The sequence below is a fragment of the Pholis gunnellus genome, assembly GCF_910591455.1.
Source record: "Pholis gunnellus genome assembly, chromosome: 13".
NCBI lineage: Eukaryota > Metazoa > Chordata > Actinopteri > Perciformes > Pholidae > Pholis > Pholis gunnellus.
In genome coordinates, this window is record NC_136540.1 from 8,086,832 (window position 1) to 8,105,724 (window position 18,893).

General features: G+C 41.9%; 1 protein-coding gene across 1 annotated transcript in view; it reads right to left on the minus strand.

Moving 5' to 3' along the window:
- The window catches only part of LOC306705295 (replication protein A 70 kDa DNA-binding subunit-like), a 34,550-nt gene extending 15,940 nt beyond the window's left edge, over positions 1–18,610 (minus strand). Inside the window, exons 1-12 of the mRNA XM_079172015.1 lie at positions 18,500–18,610; positions 18,116–18,166; positions 17,761–17,839; positions 17,429–17,537; positions 17,233–17,324; positions 17,045–17,146; positions 11,273–11,549; positions 9,066–9,168; positions 8,882–8,950; positions 6,377–6,569; positions 1,509–1,645; positions 838–986 (exon numbers count right to left, since the gene is read on the minus strand). Of these exons, the coding sequence (XP_079028141.1) occupies positions 838–986; positions 1,509–1,645; positions 6,377–6,569; positions 8,882–8,950; positions 9,066–9,168; positions 11,273–11,549; positions 17,045–17,146; positions 17,233–17,324; positions 17,429–17,537; positions 17,761–17,839; positions 18,116–18,166; positions 18,500–18,532 (1,394 nt within the window). The 5' untranslated portion in view covers positions 18,533–18,610. The remainder of the gene's footprint in view (positions 1–837; positions 987–1,508; positions 1,646–6,376; positions 6,570–8,881; positions 8,951–9,065; positions 9,169–11,272; positions 11,550–17,044; positions 17,147–17,232; positions 17,325–17,428; positions 17,538–17,760; positions 17,840–18,115; positions 18,167–18,499) is intronic.
- Between the last annotated feature and the right edge of the window lie 283 nt (positions 18,611–18,893).

Consider the following 18,893-nt stretch of genomic DNA (forward strand, 5'->3'; position numbering starts at 1 on the left):
CAAATATTCATAAACCGAACATTAACGACTGAAAGTGTCAACAAATTAAAGCCCACAGGTGCCAACAAACCCAAACCTAGATTTACTGTATTGGCACTTTGAAGCTGTGGCTGTTTGATGCACTTTTCTGCCCAAGAATAGCTTTCAATGTAACAAACAAGCAGTCACATGCATACTGAAGCACACACACACACACACACACACACAAGGAAAAAACGCATTTATATTTCAGCGGTGGCCAGACTTGGGAACAGCCTTAATGAGTGAATGAGTCATAATTTAAAATCCCTCCACAGGAACTGCTAATAAGAATCCAGTTTGATGCGGCTCACCGTGTCCCATCTTTCTCTGCACGTACAGCAGCAGTTCAGAGCTGGAATCCAGAAATATCTGTGTTCTGCTTTTCTGTTATTCCATCCATCCATCCATCCATCCATCAATCCTACATCCTACATCCTGTCTAGAGTCCTGCTGGGACTGAGGAGGCACATGCCACTAGTCTCCCGACACGTGATTATCAGAGCGTTGCACTTTGTTCATTGGTGTGTGTGTGTGTGTGTGTGTGCGTGCATGCATGAATAAACCCTGTGTTAAGTATTCCCATTACTATATTTTACATAGAATAAGCATCACAGCAACGAGAGGATACAATCTCTCCATTTGTAGTGATTTGTCCTTCCGTTTACACAGAATGTGTCTTGTGGGGCGCTAGTGATAAAGCGACAGGAGGTCCGTGCACACACTATACATACCAGCATGAGTGAACAATTTTGTTTATGTTTATGAGTGTGCGTGTGTGTGTGTGTTGGCGTATGCGTGCACACCAGCGTGACTCACCAGGCCCGCAGACTAAACGCCTCCGGTAAGTCTGGGTTGACCATGACTGTTGAACTGAACAAAGCAGAGACAGATCTGCCTCCAAAGTCAGACAAGCGAGCTCCTTTGATGGCGACCACTGGCTGCCGAGAGCCGTCAAACTTCTCGGCCTGGCGAAACAACAAACTGTGTCGGTAAGACGGTAATTGAGGAGAGAAAGATGGAGAACAAATAGATGGAAAAAGCAGTTATTGTCTCTTTAATGTTCGGTCTGTTTCTGCAGTTTCCAGGGACCAGAAACTAATATGTGGTATAGTTTGCTTTTATAATTGGACAACCTACAAGTTAATTTGAAAGTCGTTTCTGGATTTTGGCAAAGAGGAGGGATTAGCTCTTGCAGATTGAATGAGCTTAGAGAATAATAGCGCCATTTCACGCACATTCGAGAGTTATTTAGCCTTCCGTCTCAAATCAGGGACTCGGGTCCAAAACACTCCTGAAGGTCACGAGAATGATGTGACCGGTCCAAATTTAACAGCTAAGCAAACCCAATCAAAAGCCTCTGTATGCAAGAGCACACACACACAGAGATATGTTACGCACATAGATGGATGGGCACCTTCATAAACACACAATTAATTACAGGATATCCCTGAATACAGAGTGAGAGAAAGAGAGATAATAGTTATTACCGCCTCTCCCCACAGTGTGACCGTAACCACTTTGCCAGTTGTGTCCATTAGGTTGAGGGCCCTCTTGGAGACTTCTCTGCTGTTCTTCGTGGTGATGCGGGATACATCGTCTGCACTCTTGCACACTCCAATCACATCTACAGGCAGAGAGAGACATTTTACACCTCCGTCTACAGATAGCTCATGAATACAGGCAGACAAATAGTCTTAAGAAAGATAAAGATGTTGAAACGTCTCCATGTGGTGTAAAAAATGCCTCCTGGATACGTTCTACATCAATATGAAGTGGTATCACATAAGTAGCGAAGACCCCAACACAGCAGAGTTGACACTCTTGTGATATTGCCAAGTCACAGTAGACTGACACAAATGTCATAACAGGCTGGCTAACGCCCAGGTCCACACTGCAAATCACAACAAACACACTCATTCATGTTTCCTGTCAAGCTCAGGGCCGCAAAACTTCATTCAGGATTACAGCGCCGAAGAGCTCTAAGAAGGTGGAGAGCCCGGCCTTCCATGACTAACATGAAAAACTAAACCGAACAAGACAAATTCATTTATAAAGTGCTCGTGTACTACAAATGGGCTTGTCGCAAGGTTACTGAAAACAAAGAAAATAAAAGATTAAATCAAGAAATTGTGTCGACAGGATTAATGCATCTCATTGCTACGACATAAGTTAGATTGTGTGTGTATACAATTCTATTTCTACGATTGAACCTTTAGTCTATAAATGACAAATGGTCACGACTTAAAAAGGGTCTCCTTTTTCCGACTAAAAAAACATTTACAAACCAATTTCATCAATTTGAAAAGCGAGAAAAGCAGCCAAATGTAAGGAGCAGTAAGCAGCAGGGGTTTGTCATTTCACTTGATGAATAACTTAGAAGTTGCCCTCTGGAGTTTTGTTGTCGACAAACAAAGTTGTGTAAACTTTCAATGTTACTTTCCAATACACACCGTTCGGGACTTGACAAATGTGTTGAATGCATTTTCTTATTAATGAAACATTTGCAAAGCAATTTTTTTAATATTGCATTGTTTACAGTCCTGTTCCTTGCCTTTTGTCGCCGGATTGCCGAGTTTCTTTGCTGCCATCTGCCGATCACTGGATAGTGTGAAAAATGCTGCACACACATGCATTGCATTGTGTTTGACCCACTGGAAAAACATTGCTCCATAGCACTACTGCTTGTCACAGATTCCACAGGGCTCCTCTAGATGGCTCAACAACGATCACATTTGTGTTGGTTCATGTTCTGCCCATCATCTCATGGCGTCAGGCCTAATGCCCATGAGTTATAGAAAATGATTGGACAGAATAATAATAAAGTTTGCAAACCAGTCATTCTCTGAACATCATCCTCCCGTCTGCTACTTCTGCTCACCTTTCTCTAAACTCTCTCTCTCTCTCTCTCTCTCCCCCCTCCCTCCTCCGGTCCTCTCCTGCTCCGTCTGCTCTCTCTCAGCCCTCCTTAATTCCATTATGATTGAGACGATGTCACCCACCTCTGAACTCCATTATCACCAGAGGAACAGGCTGACAGTTCTCATTACCATGTCATAATCCCCTATTTAACAAAAGGAGCAGGAAGAGAGGCGGTGGAGAGAGAGAGAGAGCGTGAATGTAGAGACAACAGACAGGACATGTAACGCTGCCCGATGCAAACACACGCCTCCAGGTAGAGCGCATCTCTGGGCCGGCTTGCATTGCTCATAGTTTACACTAAAATAATCATGCATATTTACGGCTCTGATCGTAAACCAACATGAATCTTCAACTCAGTAGGGTGCAGTATGTTGTTTGCACTTCTTTGTGACCATTAACTTAATCTCTAATATGTGTTACACTTATTAGAGACGCTTATTCACTTAGAGGATTAATAGCCCTTCTTGTGCTGCCTTCCAGCAGCCTGCTGGATCTATGCAGTACTGCACTGCCATGTTTGTATTTCTCAAACATAAGTCCTCACACCCTTGAACAGGCATCGAGACCAAGACCAGTTTTTTTTTTAAATGACACCCTCATTGCCACAACTACACAAACGTCGTCATACCTGTGCATCATGTCACTGAATGGAGCAGACCGCCAAAAGCACACGTTGAATCGCTAATTTCAACCCCAATCTTTACTTGGACCATCCTAATTTACCCGTCACCGAGATAAGACATTCCCGTCAGGCACAGAGGGCAGACACTGCAACTAACCTTCACGAAAACAGTGGAATGAGCATTATCCTCCTTTTATCTCTCCTCTTTACCATATGCCTGAATTAACCTTCCCTCTGACCCCGTCATAACGTGTTCTTTCAGGACACCTGGTACGTAACAGACTGACACGTGCCCGTCTATTAATTTTTTTTAATCATCTATATCTATAGCTTGTAATTGCCTGGGTTGACGGAGCAGTTGGAGAGACGATCCAGCTGATAACCGAAATGTTCTAATACAGGCAGCAACTAGCCTGAGAACACCAGGAATCTCAACGGGCCTCATGCAACAAATGGTACAAACAGATTTGTTCTTAATTTAACAAACGATCGAAGAAAATGTGGCATTCAACACATTTTTTGGTAATTTTTTTGTGGGGGGGGGGGGGACCACTCATCTGAATGATTTGAGTTTAAAGAGGCTCTCACAAATACCTAGAATAAATACAACTAAAGCTTACTGGAAAGTTAATATTTGGTTATCATTAACATGTCTGCCAATAGATGGAGATTGTTTTCTGTGGCACACAATCTTGTACAGTTCAGTAGTTGTGGGGAAAACTCAAGGTCTTTATGCAGGTCGCTGTTGAGTATATTCCTCTGTAGCATGCAACAGTGACAAATCCCCTACTGTAGGCTATAATTTTCTCTCACCCAATATCTCCATGACCGCCTTTCATATTCGTTAGTCACGGACCGCTTTGCTTTAGAAAGACCTCGTTTAGCATTTCACTTCACCTCGAACCATTCGCTCTTTACTTCTGCACCGGTCTGATGACGGCTCATCAGGAGCTGTACTAATTAATATTACCTAACAGTTCCGGGTCCTCCAACACCACTACTGTCACTACTGAGCTTATTGTGTGCTGATTTCCGAAAGCAGGACCCGAAGCCGCACAGTGTGAAATACTTCTTTCTTTGGTCGCATTTATGTGAATTAAATGGGTTTTTATTTCTTCTATTTCCCCCAATTTCTGGGTTCATGATTTATTCATCGTTTTTTCTATTATTGCAAGACAGAAAACAAAACAAGAGGACGACATGAACAGCGCACACAGGCCAGTTGACAACATTTTTACAGCGGTGAGGATTTGTGTGTTTGTGTGAGTGTGTCTGAACTATAGGAAACCATCTAGGAAAGGAAATAAATGACCAAGTTGTGTTATATTTTTTTGATACCTTGGTCTGGTTTTGTGTCGCACCCCAGATCCTTATAGGAGGTGGCCCATTGTGAGCTTGATCCCTGGGGATGATAGGGCCCGTTTATTAGGAATTTAATTGGAGGAATAAGGCGACCCAGAACCTCCGTACCCATACCGCTAGCTCCACAGGGATCAGTCAGAGTGCCCCCAACGGAGCTCCAGCAGCCAGGGACAGCGCGGGGCATGAGCGTCATTGAGAATTCATATTAAGGTGGCGGAGTTATTTTCGAAAAAAAATCAAATTAGAAAGATGCGGGTGTGTGAAGGGGTGACTCCGTAAAAAGAATATAAAAAGGAAGATTTAATATTCATGACAAAAATCAATAAATGACAAAAATGTATAAATAAATTGTATTTTCACTTGTGAATGAAACCAACAACTAACTAACATAACATTCAGCCTTACGTGGCATTTTTAAGGGTGTAGATTTATGTAAATGCACAAATCTCATATATGCCCTCATGAACATATCAGAATTTAATATTTTTCTATAGAGATTAAGTAGAGCAAGCTGTCGAGCAAAACATTATCGACAGACTTTTTACTCTTCACACAGATACCAACGTAAGCCGCTTCCTCACCTGACTGGATGACTACACTGCTCGCTGGGCTGTTGATGGTCTTTGCTTACGATTTTCAAAATCGATGTAAAATACATGGCAGCCATTCAGGAGTGTGGTAAAAATGTTCCTGTTACTTTCCACCAAAATCAATATCTGAATGAATTTATAGCAAAAAAAATGCAACAAACTGTTGCTGGATCACAGTTCATTTTCTAGTTTGGAGCGGGAGCGAGTCATGTCATCATCTGAGCCCTCAACGCAGACTGTTGATTGGGTTTGACACAGCTTAAATCAGTTGATTACCAATGTTTGAGCCTTTGTTGCAAAAATGAGTTAACAAAAAAATTCAAAGCTCTTCACTGTTTTTCCCCCCAGCTGTCCGAAAGTGCTCACTCACTGTTAAAGTCGAGTTGGAATGAAATGCGCCTTTTTAAACCTATTAGATCACATCACTGGTCATATTGGGCACCTATTTCCCAATATATGTAAAAAAACAAAAATGTCTTCCTGTAAAACAAAATATGACATATGCTTACATAAGCTTGTACCAACCTCTTTCAATTAATAATAATAATGTGACATCCATTCAATCGATCTGCAAATTTTCGCGACAAGGCAGGCGAGTGCGGAGCCACAGTCCTCTGGAGCTTCACACTGCTTCACATTCTAAGCCTGCACACTTTTAAGCGGTCCAATAAAATGCAAAAGGATTTGATTTTAAATCCCTCTTGTAACCGTACACCACTCAAATATTCTGTTTCACTGGGGGAATACTCACAGTACATAAGCTGAAGATGCTCTAATTTCTGTTTTACCGGGATCTTTAAATCGTTCTTTAAAATCGGTAAATGGTGGAAATGTGTCTCGTTGGTGAAAATTCTTCTCTTACCAATGATGGCGTCCTTGTCTCTGTTCTCCAGCTCAGCGATGGGCACGAAGTCACAGTGCACAGCAGGGATGTCTTGACTGTCATCACATGGCACGATGGATGACTGAGCGTGGAGGGTCATCTCATAGTCGTTCTTCAGCGTGGTGTACTGTTTGTTGGCCACCTTCAGGGTAGCCTTGGTGATGTAGTACACCTACAGGGAACGGGCGAGCAAGGTGAGCCGGCATTATAACGTTAGACCCCAAACGCACTATGACCACTTTATAGATCCTGCAAAAAGGAATTTATCACTACAACAAAGCTTCTGTTCCACCAACAGCTTTTAATAACAAAAGGAAAAAACCTTGAGGTCCAACTAAGATGCGGTGTCATATCAGGCCCATCACTTCTCCAATTCACCAGAAAATAAGCAGCAGCGAAGAGCAAGTCTGCTAAACAGCACAATTTATACTCAATATGCGAGGCACACACTTCTTCATTTGCTCTTCCAACTCCCCAATATCCCCTCTCACTGCTTCTGAGTTTGTCTCTATAGCTTACTCTTTCTGCTTTCCTCCCTCTCTCTCTCCCTGATGTACCCCACACAGAGATAGGGGCATGAAACTAATGTGATAAGCATTCCGGCTGCTCAGAGCCAGTCACACCCACTCACTGTTCTGTCAATACTCGGATCACGAAGGGAAGACGGATTCATTCCTTTATTTATCTTCCGAGGGCAGAGGGCACAAATTGGATCTGGGGCCGTGTTGGGAGTCACTGCCAGTGGCTGATACCTGAGCCAGTGTGACTAGCAAAATGATGGCCGGGGTTAATGGAGTTATTAAGCTCTGTGCGCCAGACTGGGTTGAGCAAGAGCTTTAACATACAGGAACATGCAAAGGGCTTGTTCTCGGTGGTCAGACTGAGCGCCACCCAGATTAGCACAAACAACACAAATAGCCTGAGACGAGTGCTAACTCAAAAATGTTAACATCTCTCACTGTCTGCCATCCTGCATCTGTATACAGAGATAGATATATCTTGCATTTTTCTTTTTGTCACTTTATTGATGGTGTTGCTATTTGTTTAACCCCTTAAATTACTCATAAGGTCCATTTGATGGCAGCACTGTTTCCTCATAAGTATTAATAAGGAATTATGAAATATGAATTGTTAATTAATATTCATGATTATGTTAAGGATCCTACTGTGTATAATTTGCTTTGCAGGCCTCCAGCATTGCTGTCAGTTATGTAGGAGCTGGTGGGCATTACATGTATTTCTAAAAAGGACAGTAAAGCAGATAGTTACTGACACAAGGTATTAAAAAAAGGACCCTGTGGATGAAAGATGATCTGTTAACAAATGCTACCTCCAAGAATTTGATATTCAGATCATTAATAAAGCGACAAACAACTATCTGCTGTATAAAGATGTAGGGTGTCCCTGTTCAGTGCAAACATGTTTTGTGGATTTCAGCTGAAGCTAATATGAAGCTTTGGTAGTCTGAATATTTCAAATGTACAGGCTCTTTAGAATGAAATTCCTACTTTGCTTTTAAACGGACAGTGTCTCCGTACTGAGTGGTGCATGAGGGATACATCTTGGTAGTGACATTGCCAGGACAGGCGATGGCTACAAACCTTCACGTGACCACCACTAGGATTTGGATACTGACTTAATTAGGCTAACTGGGATTGATGAAGCCTCATATTATCTTTGGCCAAACGTTAGAATGCACTTCAGCACAGAAGATTGGATTTGGTTTTCTCCCCCCCTCATCTTCCAATGTAGTCGCTACAAATGGATCGCTTCAATTTCAGTATGGAGCAGAGGAGTGATGACAGTGACCCATACAAATTCTAATCTCAGTATCAATTACTTATGCCGCGGAGAACCTCTATAAACCCATCAACCACGGTGAACACAGCCTGCAAGACTGGCAGCCATTTCTGATACAATAAAAACAACCTGAAGCTAACACTTCCACAATAGCAAAACAACACAGACGCATCAGCTTTGAAGTCTTCTCACGCTGCTCTCCACAGCATACTCCATGCCTCATGAATCCACTCAAATGCTCAATGTGTCTGAAACGCATATATTTCTGTAAAATATTACAGCACTTAATGAATTCCCTCCACAACATCCTCTAATACTTGCCTCTGGCTCATTCATTGGCCAGAAGTCCTGCAGGCATGAGAGGGTTTTGCAGAAGGGTTTATTACGTACTATTTTACCTATGATGAATTAGTTGGAGGCGTTATGTGCATACAAAATGGATGGCTGAGAAAGTTACTCTGCAAGTAGTTTGTTTATATATTATGTATTCGTATAGCCTTCAGATATTGTCTTACTGGCATCAAAGAAATGCTCTGGCTAAGAAGTTTGGAAGCGCAAACATTTCCTTGCCGCATTCAAAGCTATTGGAAACGCAATACGTACAAAAGTTATCGTTTTTTAAGTTTCAAAGAAGCTCTTATCACTTCAAGTGAGGATGGATGTGGGCGAGTGGGATTTGCTCACCTTGCCTTGCTCCACCAGAGAGAAAAACTTGTCCACTTCGTTGTTGAAGGCTGTGATCTTGATTTCTCCCTGTTGACGAGCACATTTCCATTAAACGGATAAAAACCAAAGACAGCCATGTGTGACGTATGTTGACGTGCACGCACGTGAAGAGATATTCAGGCGTCTCCGCTCCTCTACTCACACTCTCATCCACTATCTCAAAGGAGAAGAGCTTGCCCTCTCCTCTGGAGTTACTCCAGGTGCGGATACTGGATTTGTTGGTGACTCGGGCTCTGATAGTCCACCTAAGGATGAACACAGAGCAGACACTTGTAATAATGAATCGGTGCTCACAACGTACACGTCAACAAAACTACACAATATGCTTTAAATGATTTGTGGGGAAAACATCAAAATATTTAACCATAAAAAGTCCGTAATTAAAATTGACCTTAAAGTTTGGGATAATAACATTGGAGAAAGTTAGATTTTTTTTAAATTATCCTTCCTAAAAGTTGGTAAATCTTGTGAGAAAGTTGCAGAACACAGACGCCAACTCTGAGAAGGTAGGAAACACTGGCAGCCCTTCTGGCAACTCCCCCAAAATTACCGTTATACATGCAAACATATATTTTAAAAGAAATGATTTGACAGGCTTATTATAGTCTTTATAGCCAGATTGTTGTTGTTTGTTTGTTGGGCTGGAAGAGAATTTCAACAGATAACAAAAACAAACATTACCTTCCCTAGCTTTAAATGTTACTTCTGGTTAGTGGGCATGTTGACAAATGTTTTACTTGAATGTCTATCATCTTTTCATTTTCCATCAACAGATTCATTTTATGTGAATGCACACAGAACACTTAACATAAATCCTTTGTTTATAAAAAAAATTTAAAAAAAAGATTACAAAAGCGTTCTTTGACCAACACACGAGCAATTTAACTATAAGACTTGTAATCGAAAAGGTCAGCGCGTACAATAAAGAACGCTGCAGAGACACTTGTTTTTTTGTTAATGAGCACCACACTCAGCTCAGTCACCAACGAGAAACACAAAAAAAAAAAAGAAATTCCCAAGGAAATTGTCTGAGTGTCTTTTTAAAGTTCCAGGAGAGAAAAAAAGAAAGCATCCAGCAACTTTCTTTTCAAAGAGTGAACTCGGTGTTGTACATCTGCCAACTCCTGGTTGCATTTAAAATGTGCTTCTTGTTTCTGTTTTTAACAACAGCCAGCCAAGCTCGGCAGTTTATGCAGCAGTGAGCTTTTTGACTGCGTTGATAATTGTGCAGTGGAGGATATTCATACCATAACTTTGCCTGCAATTAAATCCCCTATCATGAGAGCAGCTGCCGGCCCAGAGTGAACCCCATCCCCTGCTCAGTATGGATAAGACTGCTACACCAAGGTTTATGGCAGCCAAAAGCCAATTATAGTCTGCTCTAGATGCTATTACTTAACACCAGCAGAATGGGATGAGAGAGCCGTGCAAACGGCCATAAAAAGGCCATGTGAACAAACACAGCATCCCTATATAATCCACCGAGCCAAACGCTTTGTGTCACACAAACTCTCACTTTTCATTTCACGCAAGCCTACGTGGAAGAATCACAGGTGCTGAAGTCATCGGTTTTACTCACTGTAGGTACTCCCCAACTTCAACGTTAGAACAGTCATCAGTTTATTACAACACCTAGAGGCACAGTTATCTTTACAGCTTGCAATTTCAAACACGTTATCAGAGCCCGTACATGGAGGGAGAGTTGACAGGGTACCGTTACTCCGATCTGAAGAGCTACACCTTGCTGTAACTGTGCTCTTGTCTTTTTGTGGCCAACTTTAAGGTCAGCGACTTAAGCCAAATGAAACGATAAGAGGAGAAGGTGGGGGGGGGGGGGGGGGGGGGGTACAGAAATTGTGAGAGGGAATGAAGAAAAACAAAAGAAACAAGTTTGGCCAAATCCCAACAGCCCAAATAACAGAATCAAAACCTCAGCAGGAGACCTTAAAGACCCTCCAGTACCTGCCTTTAAAGTGTCCGTTTCTCAGGCAAGATCGGTCATTTAATTTAATTTCTATGGAGATGGAATGACGATCATGCACACACATACACACAGGCATTGATAGAGAAAAACTGAATGCTCACGTATACATGCACAAGCACATCTCCGAACATGCCCCTAAGTACTAAGAAAAGGCAGTAAACAGGCAAGTGGCGTCACAGCATGAGAGGAAATAGCTCAGCTGAGCAGAAGAGGAAAGACGGTGTTTGCTTACATTTTCGGAGGAAATACATGCAAGTCGTAACTATCCACCTCGAAGTGAAGTCATGTTTAAAGACTTTTACAGACACCATACATGTATGTGAAAGCAGGCGCATGCAGAAATGGACACATACACTTAAACTTACTTGCTTTGGTAGGGGTTCAGTTCTGCAAGAGGAATCACTTTTGATGAAGAACCTGGAGAAGTGCTGGTAGCCTTCATGGGGGAGGACTTCATGGGAGACGCCTTCATGGGGGACGCCTTCATGGGTGAGGCCTTCATGGGTGAGGCCTTCATGGGTGAGGCCTTTATGGGTGAGGCCTTCATGGGGGACGCCTTCATGGGTGAGGCCTTCATGGGGGATGCCTTCATGGGTGACTTTCCCACAAAACCTTTTTCATGGCCTCGGGGAGGAGAAAGGGCTGCAGGGAAACAAGGTGAGATACTTACTGTACACGAGTACTCCAAATGTACAAGTTGACAATTTGATAGTAATAAAATATTAGTACATTTACTGAAAATGTTTTCTGTATTATTTATACAAAACTTGAATATCTTCAGGTTCAATCATTAGAGATTAGAGACCCGGTGTTTATTCTGGGAGTAAAATGTTTTAGATTACGTGTAAGGGTTAAAGACTCACAATGAATTGAAAGAAGTGGTAGTCGTAGCTTAACGTTACATTACATACACAAATGAGGAAGACTGGAGAAGAGTAAAGAGGGCCCGTGACTCGCCGACAAACATGCAGGGGAAACAGAAGCTACGCCAGAGTCTCTACAGCATCTATTAGCCGTACGGTAGAGTTAAATACATTTTTTTCAAACATCAAAGCAGAGTGCTGTTCGGATTTAAAAGTAATTGGTACTTTTAATCAATTTAGAACAGTCTTTTTAGCTTTAATGTCGTCTGTAGCGGTCTCCAGTGATGTATTTTTTTTTGTCCTGGGTTCCTGCGCGCTGCTGACAGCGGCTCGACAATGGGCCTCGACACCCATGGCGTTGATTGGCTAATCGTTGGTCACCCCTGTGGCGCACGTTGGCGTGATCATTTCTTTTTTTTTTTTTTATGAATAGAACGCTGTTTCATGTCACGATGGCGGACAAGTCAGTCAACTTGAACACGGTGGAGTGGGCGGATTCAAAAAGGTCTGGACCCAGACGAGCCATTGTCACTAATAAACCATGAAATTAAACAAATAAAAGACTCCACTGATTAGCTTTACCCTAGAACATTGTAAGACTCAATGTGCCTACATTACCCCAAATGTAAGTTGACGGCCAACAAAATGAGATTCAAATATGCCAGAAGCGGCTAATGCGGGCTCGAGCCGACGGCCTCAAGCAGAAACGAGGAGTTTATTCATATTCCTAAAATAATTCTTCATCGAATGTCTGAAAGTTTCACAAACAGAGCGCTACATATTTCCTCAAATCCCATGTAAAGGTTCGCAAGGACAGTAGTTGAGGTGGACAAATTCATTTGCAGATACTGATACGTATCCCATAGAGCACCCACCAGTTCACCAGGCTCTACAAACTGAAACACTTTAGAAAATGATTTCAGCGATTATAAAACATTAGTGATATTACTCTTACCTCATCATGTAAACAGCTGCCAAAATGATAAGCTGCCCGGAAAAGTTAAACTCTCCCCACAGATCTCCCTGTAGAGTTACTCATCTCCCTCTTAACATCAGTTTGTGCCAAAGAATGAAACAGTTTTTCTTCTTATGCAACACTGCCAATCAATTATTCATTTCATAATTACTGTACTTGTAAAATATATGAAGCTCAGATGCTTTTAATAAATCATAATGTATTTATTATGGTGTGTAATAAAAACCCTAATGTCTAATCAATCAAGCTGAGCATTTTTTATTATAACAGTGTCGTCATGTGTTTAATTACTATATTTATACCATGTCATCTGTTATGGTAAGGTTTGTGCATTCTCTCAGACCCAATATAAAATCTCACATACCAAAAAAAACAAACTACTTAGAACAAAGTAAAGAATAAGTTCCCTTTGTTTCAGAAACAACTGATCTGCTTTTACACTTATTTTACTAATGATAATGCCAGAAAACTTTTGTGAGTTCAAGCCAGCCCACTGAATCACAAGGTGTTATTCTCACCTCCCACGATAAAGTCGCATCAGCCCCATCATCAGTGATTCGGGCGAGATAGTTGGCTGTTGTCACTTCGGCACCATCGTATTGAGGAACAGCATTTCCGGGACGAATTGTCGGGGATAAAATAATGCCGTTCCACAGAGACCCCTCCCCTGATATAAGCTCCTGTACTGGAGCACAACAAATACTCACCTCTATGATACCCTCCTTTGCAGGTGTGTGCTATATACTCAAGTGTGTGTGTGCGTGTGTGTCATTCCTTGGGGAAATCACAGATTGAACAGCTATTTTCAGGCGAGGAGTAATTAACATCAATATTCATACACACGCACTTCGGATGGAGTGTTTAGAGGGAAGAAGCAAAAGGAGAGAAAGAGTTGATAGGTGTTGACTTGGGGGGGGGGGGGATACTATAGGAAGAGAGAAAATGAGAAATATATAGACAAGAAAAAGGCAATAAATGGAGAAAGTAAGCAAGAAAGCGAGTGTGTAAAAGTGTGCGAGTGTGTGTGCGCGCTTACGAACGTGAGAGAGGAGAGAGAGAGGATTGGAGGGAAAGAGTTGTGAGGACAAAGGAAACCTGCAGAGAATAGTTAGTGATGAATAATTAATATTTTTTTAACTGCACTTCAACGAGTGCAGATCTCTTTTTGGAATTTAAATATCACCTGCGAAACAATCTGAAGGTAGTCTATTTCAAGGGCTGCTGCTGATGAATATTTAAATGAGAACACAGAACTGTCAGTGACTACTGTGTCACAACCTTCGGCTGTACACCTAACGCTGAAGGAGGAATAGCTACAAATTAATTTCAGTATACTAATACTGAGAGTCAAGGCGTGCCCAAAACGTTAATAAATGCTAAAATAAAATGTGAAAATATATTCCTTCAAACACTGCTGACGCCAGAGAGAAAAAAAACTGTTATGACCACATCCTCTCACTCCAACGATGACAGAGGTCAGACTTCACTACAGAGCACAATGCCCGGAGGTGATAGGGAGTGCTTTCCATTCAGCTAATTACACTTTCTCCTGTCCTCGTCCTCCCTCCCCTCTTCTAGCCCTTGACCTGGAAAATAACCAAGGTCTTCATCAAAAGACGATACGTCTCAGAGCAGACGAGGAGTGTGGAACCACGGGGGTATCTTATCATGATGGGACAGCAACATTGTTGCATAATTGAAATACAATAAATTGAGTAAATACGAGAAACAAACAGCACCGTCGTCCGCTCTAACCTTTTTTTTAATATTTAACCAGAAAATAAAATCTCAATCACATAAAAATCAGAAAACAACTTCTATTTTCTTCCCTTCTGCTTTACGTAAATCTTGGCTCAAGAGCGGCACAGTTGCAGTTATTATTAGTCCTGTAAATTCCAGCCTGAGCAGGATGAACCTACTGTACCTGCAGCCTTTCTCAGACAAATTGATCATTTTACTGCGCCATCTTGTCGGTTCCATTCTTTCAGCAATAAACACATTTATTTGTCCAGTGATGGTATTTGTATCATGCCCTGACACAGCAATGGCTCTGTAATTGCTACTGGAGCAGCAGGCATCAGGCTGTTGAGCAGAAGCCTTCTCTTAAAAATGACTCAGAGAGAGCGAGGATGTCCCGTTTGTTAAATTACTGTCTTTGCTGAAGGACAGCGAAGTCTTCACACAGGCTGGAACCCAGACACTTAGAGAAAACAGCAGCCTATCCAGTCATTACATGGCATCCCGCAGCTCACTGGAAAAGACTTCATGTGTTGCACTTAGCAATCTTGTAAATGTACATGAATGTATCGATTTACTGAAAAGGAATCAAAAACATTCGGAGAAAATACTTTGAGATGTTGAGGATGACGCTCGTTTTGGGCTCTTAATGCAGGACCACAATTCAAATGATACAAAATAGGAAGGAGTCTGATAACCTACTGAATGCTCAGTCAAATCTTTGCTCAGTCAAATCTCTCTCTCTCTCTCTCTCTGTGCATCACTACGAGGGGATTCAGTCCACAACACAATATTCATGAAGCCATGAACTGGAGGAGCCATCGGCCCACACAAGCTCCCTCAGTCACAACACACTCACACACCTACACAGGCACAAACACACAATATGTACCAAGCACTCATTATCCACCCACATGCCTACATCCTCCACCGAGGAGGACTACCGGGTACGTTTCTGACACATAACAATATCCATGTTGATGCTGAGAGCATTTGGTGGTCTAAAACAAGTGAGTGAAACAAAGACGGAGCTAATAAAAAAAGATCCAATAAAACACAGGCTACTTTAGGCATGATACATGGCACCAGCCCTGTTGGCAGGAACCCAAGCATTATTCGGAGGTCCTATTCGGTTCTAAAATACGGTTGGTGGTAAAACAGTGAAAGGCGTGAGTTATGGACTCCACCAGCCGCAGTGGCCAGTGGGCAAGATAGCTTCCTGCTCTGCTGGCAGAGCAGTAAATATGATAAAAATGCACAATGTCATAAGAAAATAGCGCACTTCAGCTGAAGGAACTGCGTTCTTTCATCTAGTTCTGAACTCACTCAGACTACATTCTTTGAACACCGAAGATAATGAATACCAGGATTTACCGTTTAGTCCATAGAGCTGGTTTTACTGCGCTACAGTAAACGGGATTGTTGGTCCAAAGTTATGGATGCAGAACAGTATTGAGGTAAAACAAACAAACGGAGAGGATTGCAAATCAATAATCAGCACACTTCTCTCACAAGGTACATGGCTCCCTCTGCTGGTTACATAAGAGAACTCTTGAGAAGCAGAGGGTTTCCAACAAAACAAGCCAATTCATCATCCAACCGTGAAGCTCATATTTTAGTCCAAATTCTGTTGAATTTTGAAAATCCTAAATCGTTTTCCTGACTTCCTATTATTAGTCATTAATACGGTTCGGTCCTCTAAGCACTACATTTGAAGAGTCCCTTCTGCGTGACTTCACAAGAATCAATTCTGTGACTTCTAGTCAACAAAACTGGATTCAGCTTGAGCAAAGCCCTAATGCTCAGTGCTTTGCTAAATGAAGAAATTAGATCTTGTTTGTATTAGTGAGGTATTTAATTGCTGTAATCGGGCACAGCAAATGAGTACTATGAATCTATACGACCTGTAATAGCTTGAGGGCCTCTGGGTGCATTGTTTTGCTGTGTCTAAAAATGATTTATTCAGACATCTCTGCCTTGCATGCAGTTGCTTGGGAAAACATCCACATATATTTTTAGTACCGGTAACAACACTCTATTTCTGCCATTGGCTGAAAAAAATAAAAAACACACTAGAGAGATTTTTTACACCTAAATGACACCGATAACTTTACCAACCTCTGTGTCTGTCAGCGTTGTATCGAGTCTGCACCAGCCTCATGCTACTCTCTTGTACATGGAGAGCAATGGTTCAGCTGTTGCATATTCTTGCTATATCTAGAATGTCAGTGCAGTAATCAATACGTGTGCGGTTGAGAGATACAAGTTAACGAAATATGATACAGCTCAACGCTAAATCACATCCGTCTTAAGTTATTGCTGCTGAGCACGAGAAGTCAACAACAGGAAAAGCTCCATCTGCCATGTAATGGACTAATAAACGAGGATCAATAAGAAATAATATCTCAAGAGATTCTGTTGGATTTGTCCTGACAAGAACTGGTATCAGAAATAAAACGGCAGGTATATCTATATCATTATCTGATGACTGAGACGAACAAGATAATTATATATACACAGACGCATGAAATCACATACAAAGTCTTTGCTGTGACACTCACTGCTGTTGTTGTTCTTGTAGGAGGGTCCGGGTTCTGCAGCAGACGGAGGGGATGCCGGGACAGAGGACCGTGAGGCAGACTTCTGTGGAGATGATGTCTTACCTGCAGGTTCAACAAACACCATAAAGAGACCTGCAGAAGCTTTTTCATTACCGTGACTAACTTCATGCATTTTAAAAGAATAATACCAGCTGTATTATATGGAGTGGGATTTCCAATCTTCCCTCCGGTTTTCTCTGCCGATTGCAGAACCTCCATGTCCAGCACAATCACCACATGCCTGGAAGAAAGTTACAATAACGCCAAAAGGGGAATTACACGCAACAAACAAACAAACATGGAGTAGGGAGCGGGAAGTAAGGACATGCAAATGAAACCACATACCTGCCATCTGACAATGTGTTGTTGATGGTCTTCTTCACCATACACACACAATTAGGTACCAGGATGTTCTCTTCTGGCAGATTGTTCAATTGTGTGGCCAACAGGAAGGCTACATACACAAACGCATACAAATGTATTCTTATACAGTTAAAAAAAAAATGCATCATTGGTACTTGATTATCTTCTGAGGTGCACATTTGCTGAGAGCTACTGTTGTTCTTTGTAATTTATGATATTACCCGTGTTAGATTTAACACATGAGTCGGTCAACTTGCTGCCAAAAAGGCTAAACCCACAGTCTGACGGTTTATTGGCTTCTGAAAAATACTCACAAGACCAGGAGTGCCTGCCATCGCTCATCATGAGCCGGAACCTGGTCGGACCAGAACCACTGGTAACCTGACGGATGTTCTGACAAACACAGAGGGAAGGAAGGATTGTTTAAGTAAAACGCTCATCATGACACTGGACATTTGACAGATCCATGAGGATTTATTAATTCTACCACCCTGTGTACATAACTTATATAATACAGTAATATTAAAGATACTCTTCATATAATTACATTCAGCTGAGACGCTCTCTCAATACTAAATTGATTATCTTTGCATATTAATTAACAACAGAAATATTTCAATACAATATGACTGGATTGTTTGGTAAAGTGGACTCTCAGAATGTACTTACCAGCAGCTGCAGCACGACATTAGTGTCCACTTGTGAGCTGTTGAATAGTGCCTGGACAATAACACACACATGGACTAGTTAGTTTCTACTGCCTGGCCCCATCACACTACCATGCTACTAATGTAAAGTTACAGTAAAACATTAATTAGAAAGACTCATGAAGTGCCTATTGTTTTATACCACCCCTAGCAGGTAATGTTAAGCAGTAGTGGACAAACAGAGCGGGACTACATCAGACCGTCCTGGTGTTGTGGGTTATCTCATTAGCTGGCAGTGCTAACAGCTGCAGCTAGCAGAGCCACACTGCTAAATACTAGAGTCTGGTATTTCAAGCACAGGAAAAAAGCAACGTGTGTATTCAGTTGTGTACATTTATACGCTTACTTCAACTGCTCCCTCTGTGAGTTTTACACTCATATCCCCTGGTAAAGTAGCTCTCCAAGCAAGCAGACTTTGTGGCTTTATTTATGCGTAGTCGAGTTAAAGGTATGGAACCTATCGCGAGAGGAGCGACACAAACGATATTTCAACACCGGATATGGCACATTTGTGCTTTCAAAATAAAGGAGGACATGTGCACGACAGACATGATGGCTCTTAATGTAAAATTGGAAAAGTAACTTAAATTACCACGCTAATGGTACTTGAACAACACACTCGGAGGTCTATTTTGAAGGTTGTGGTGAGAAACTCCCTTTTCCTTCAAGCTAACTTGATAGTCGTGCTCCGCAGAGGCGCAACGGACTCGAAACAAACCCTGAACTGTCCACCCGGTACT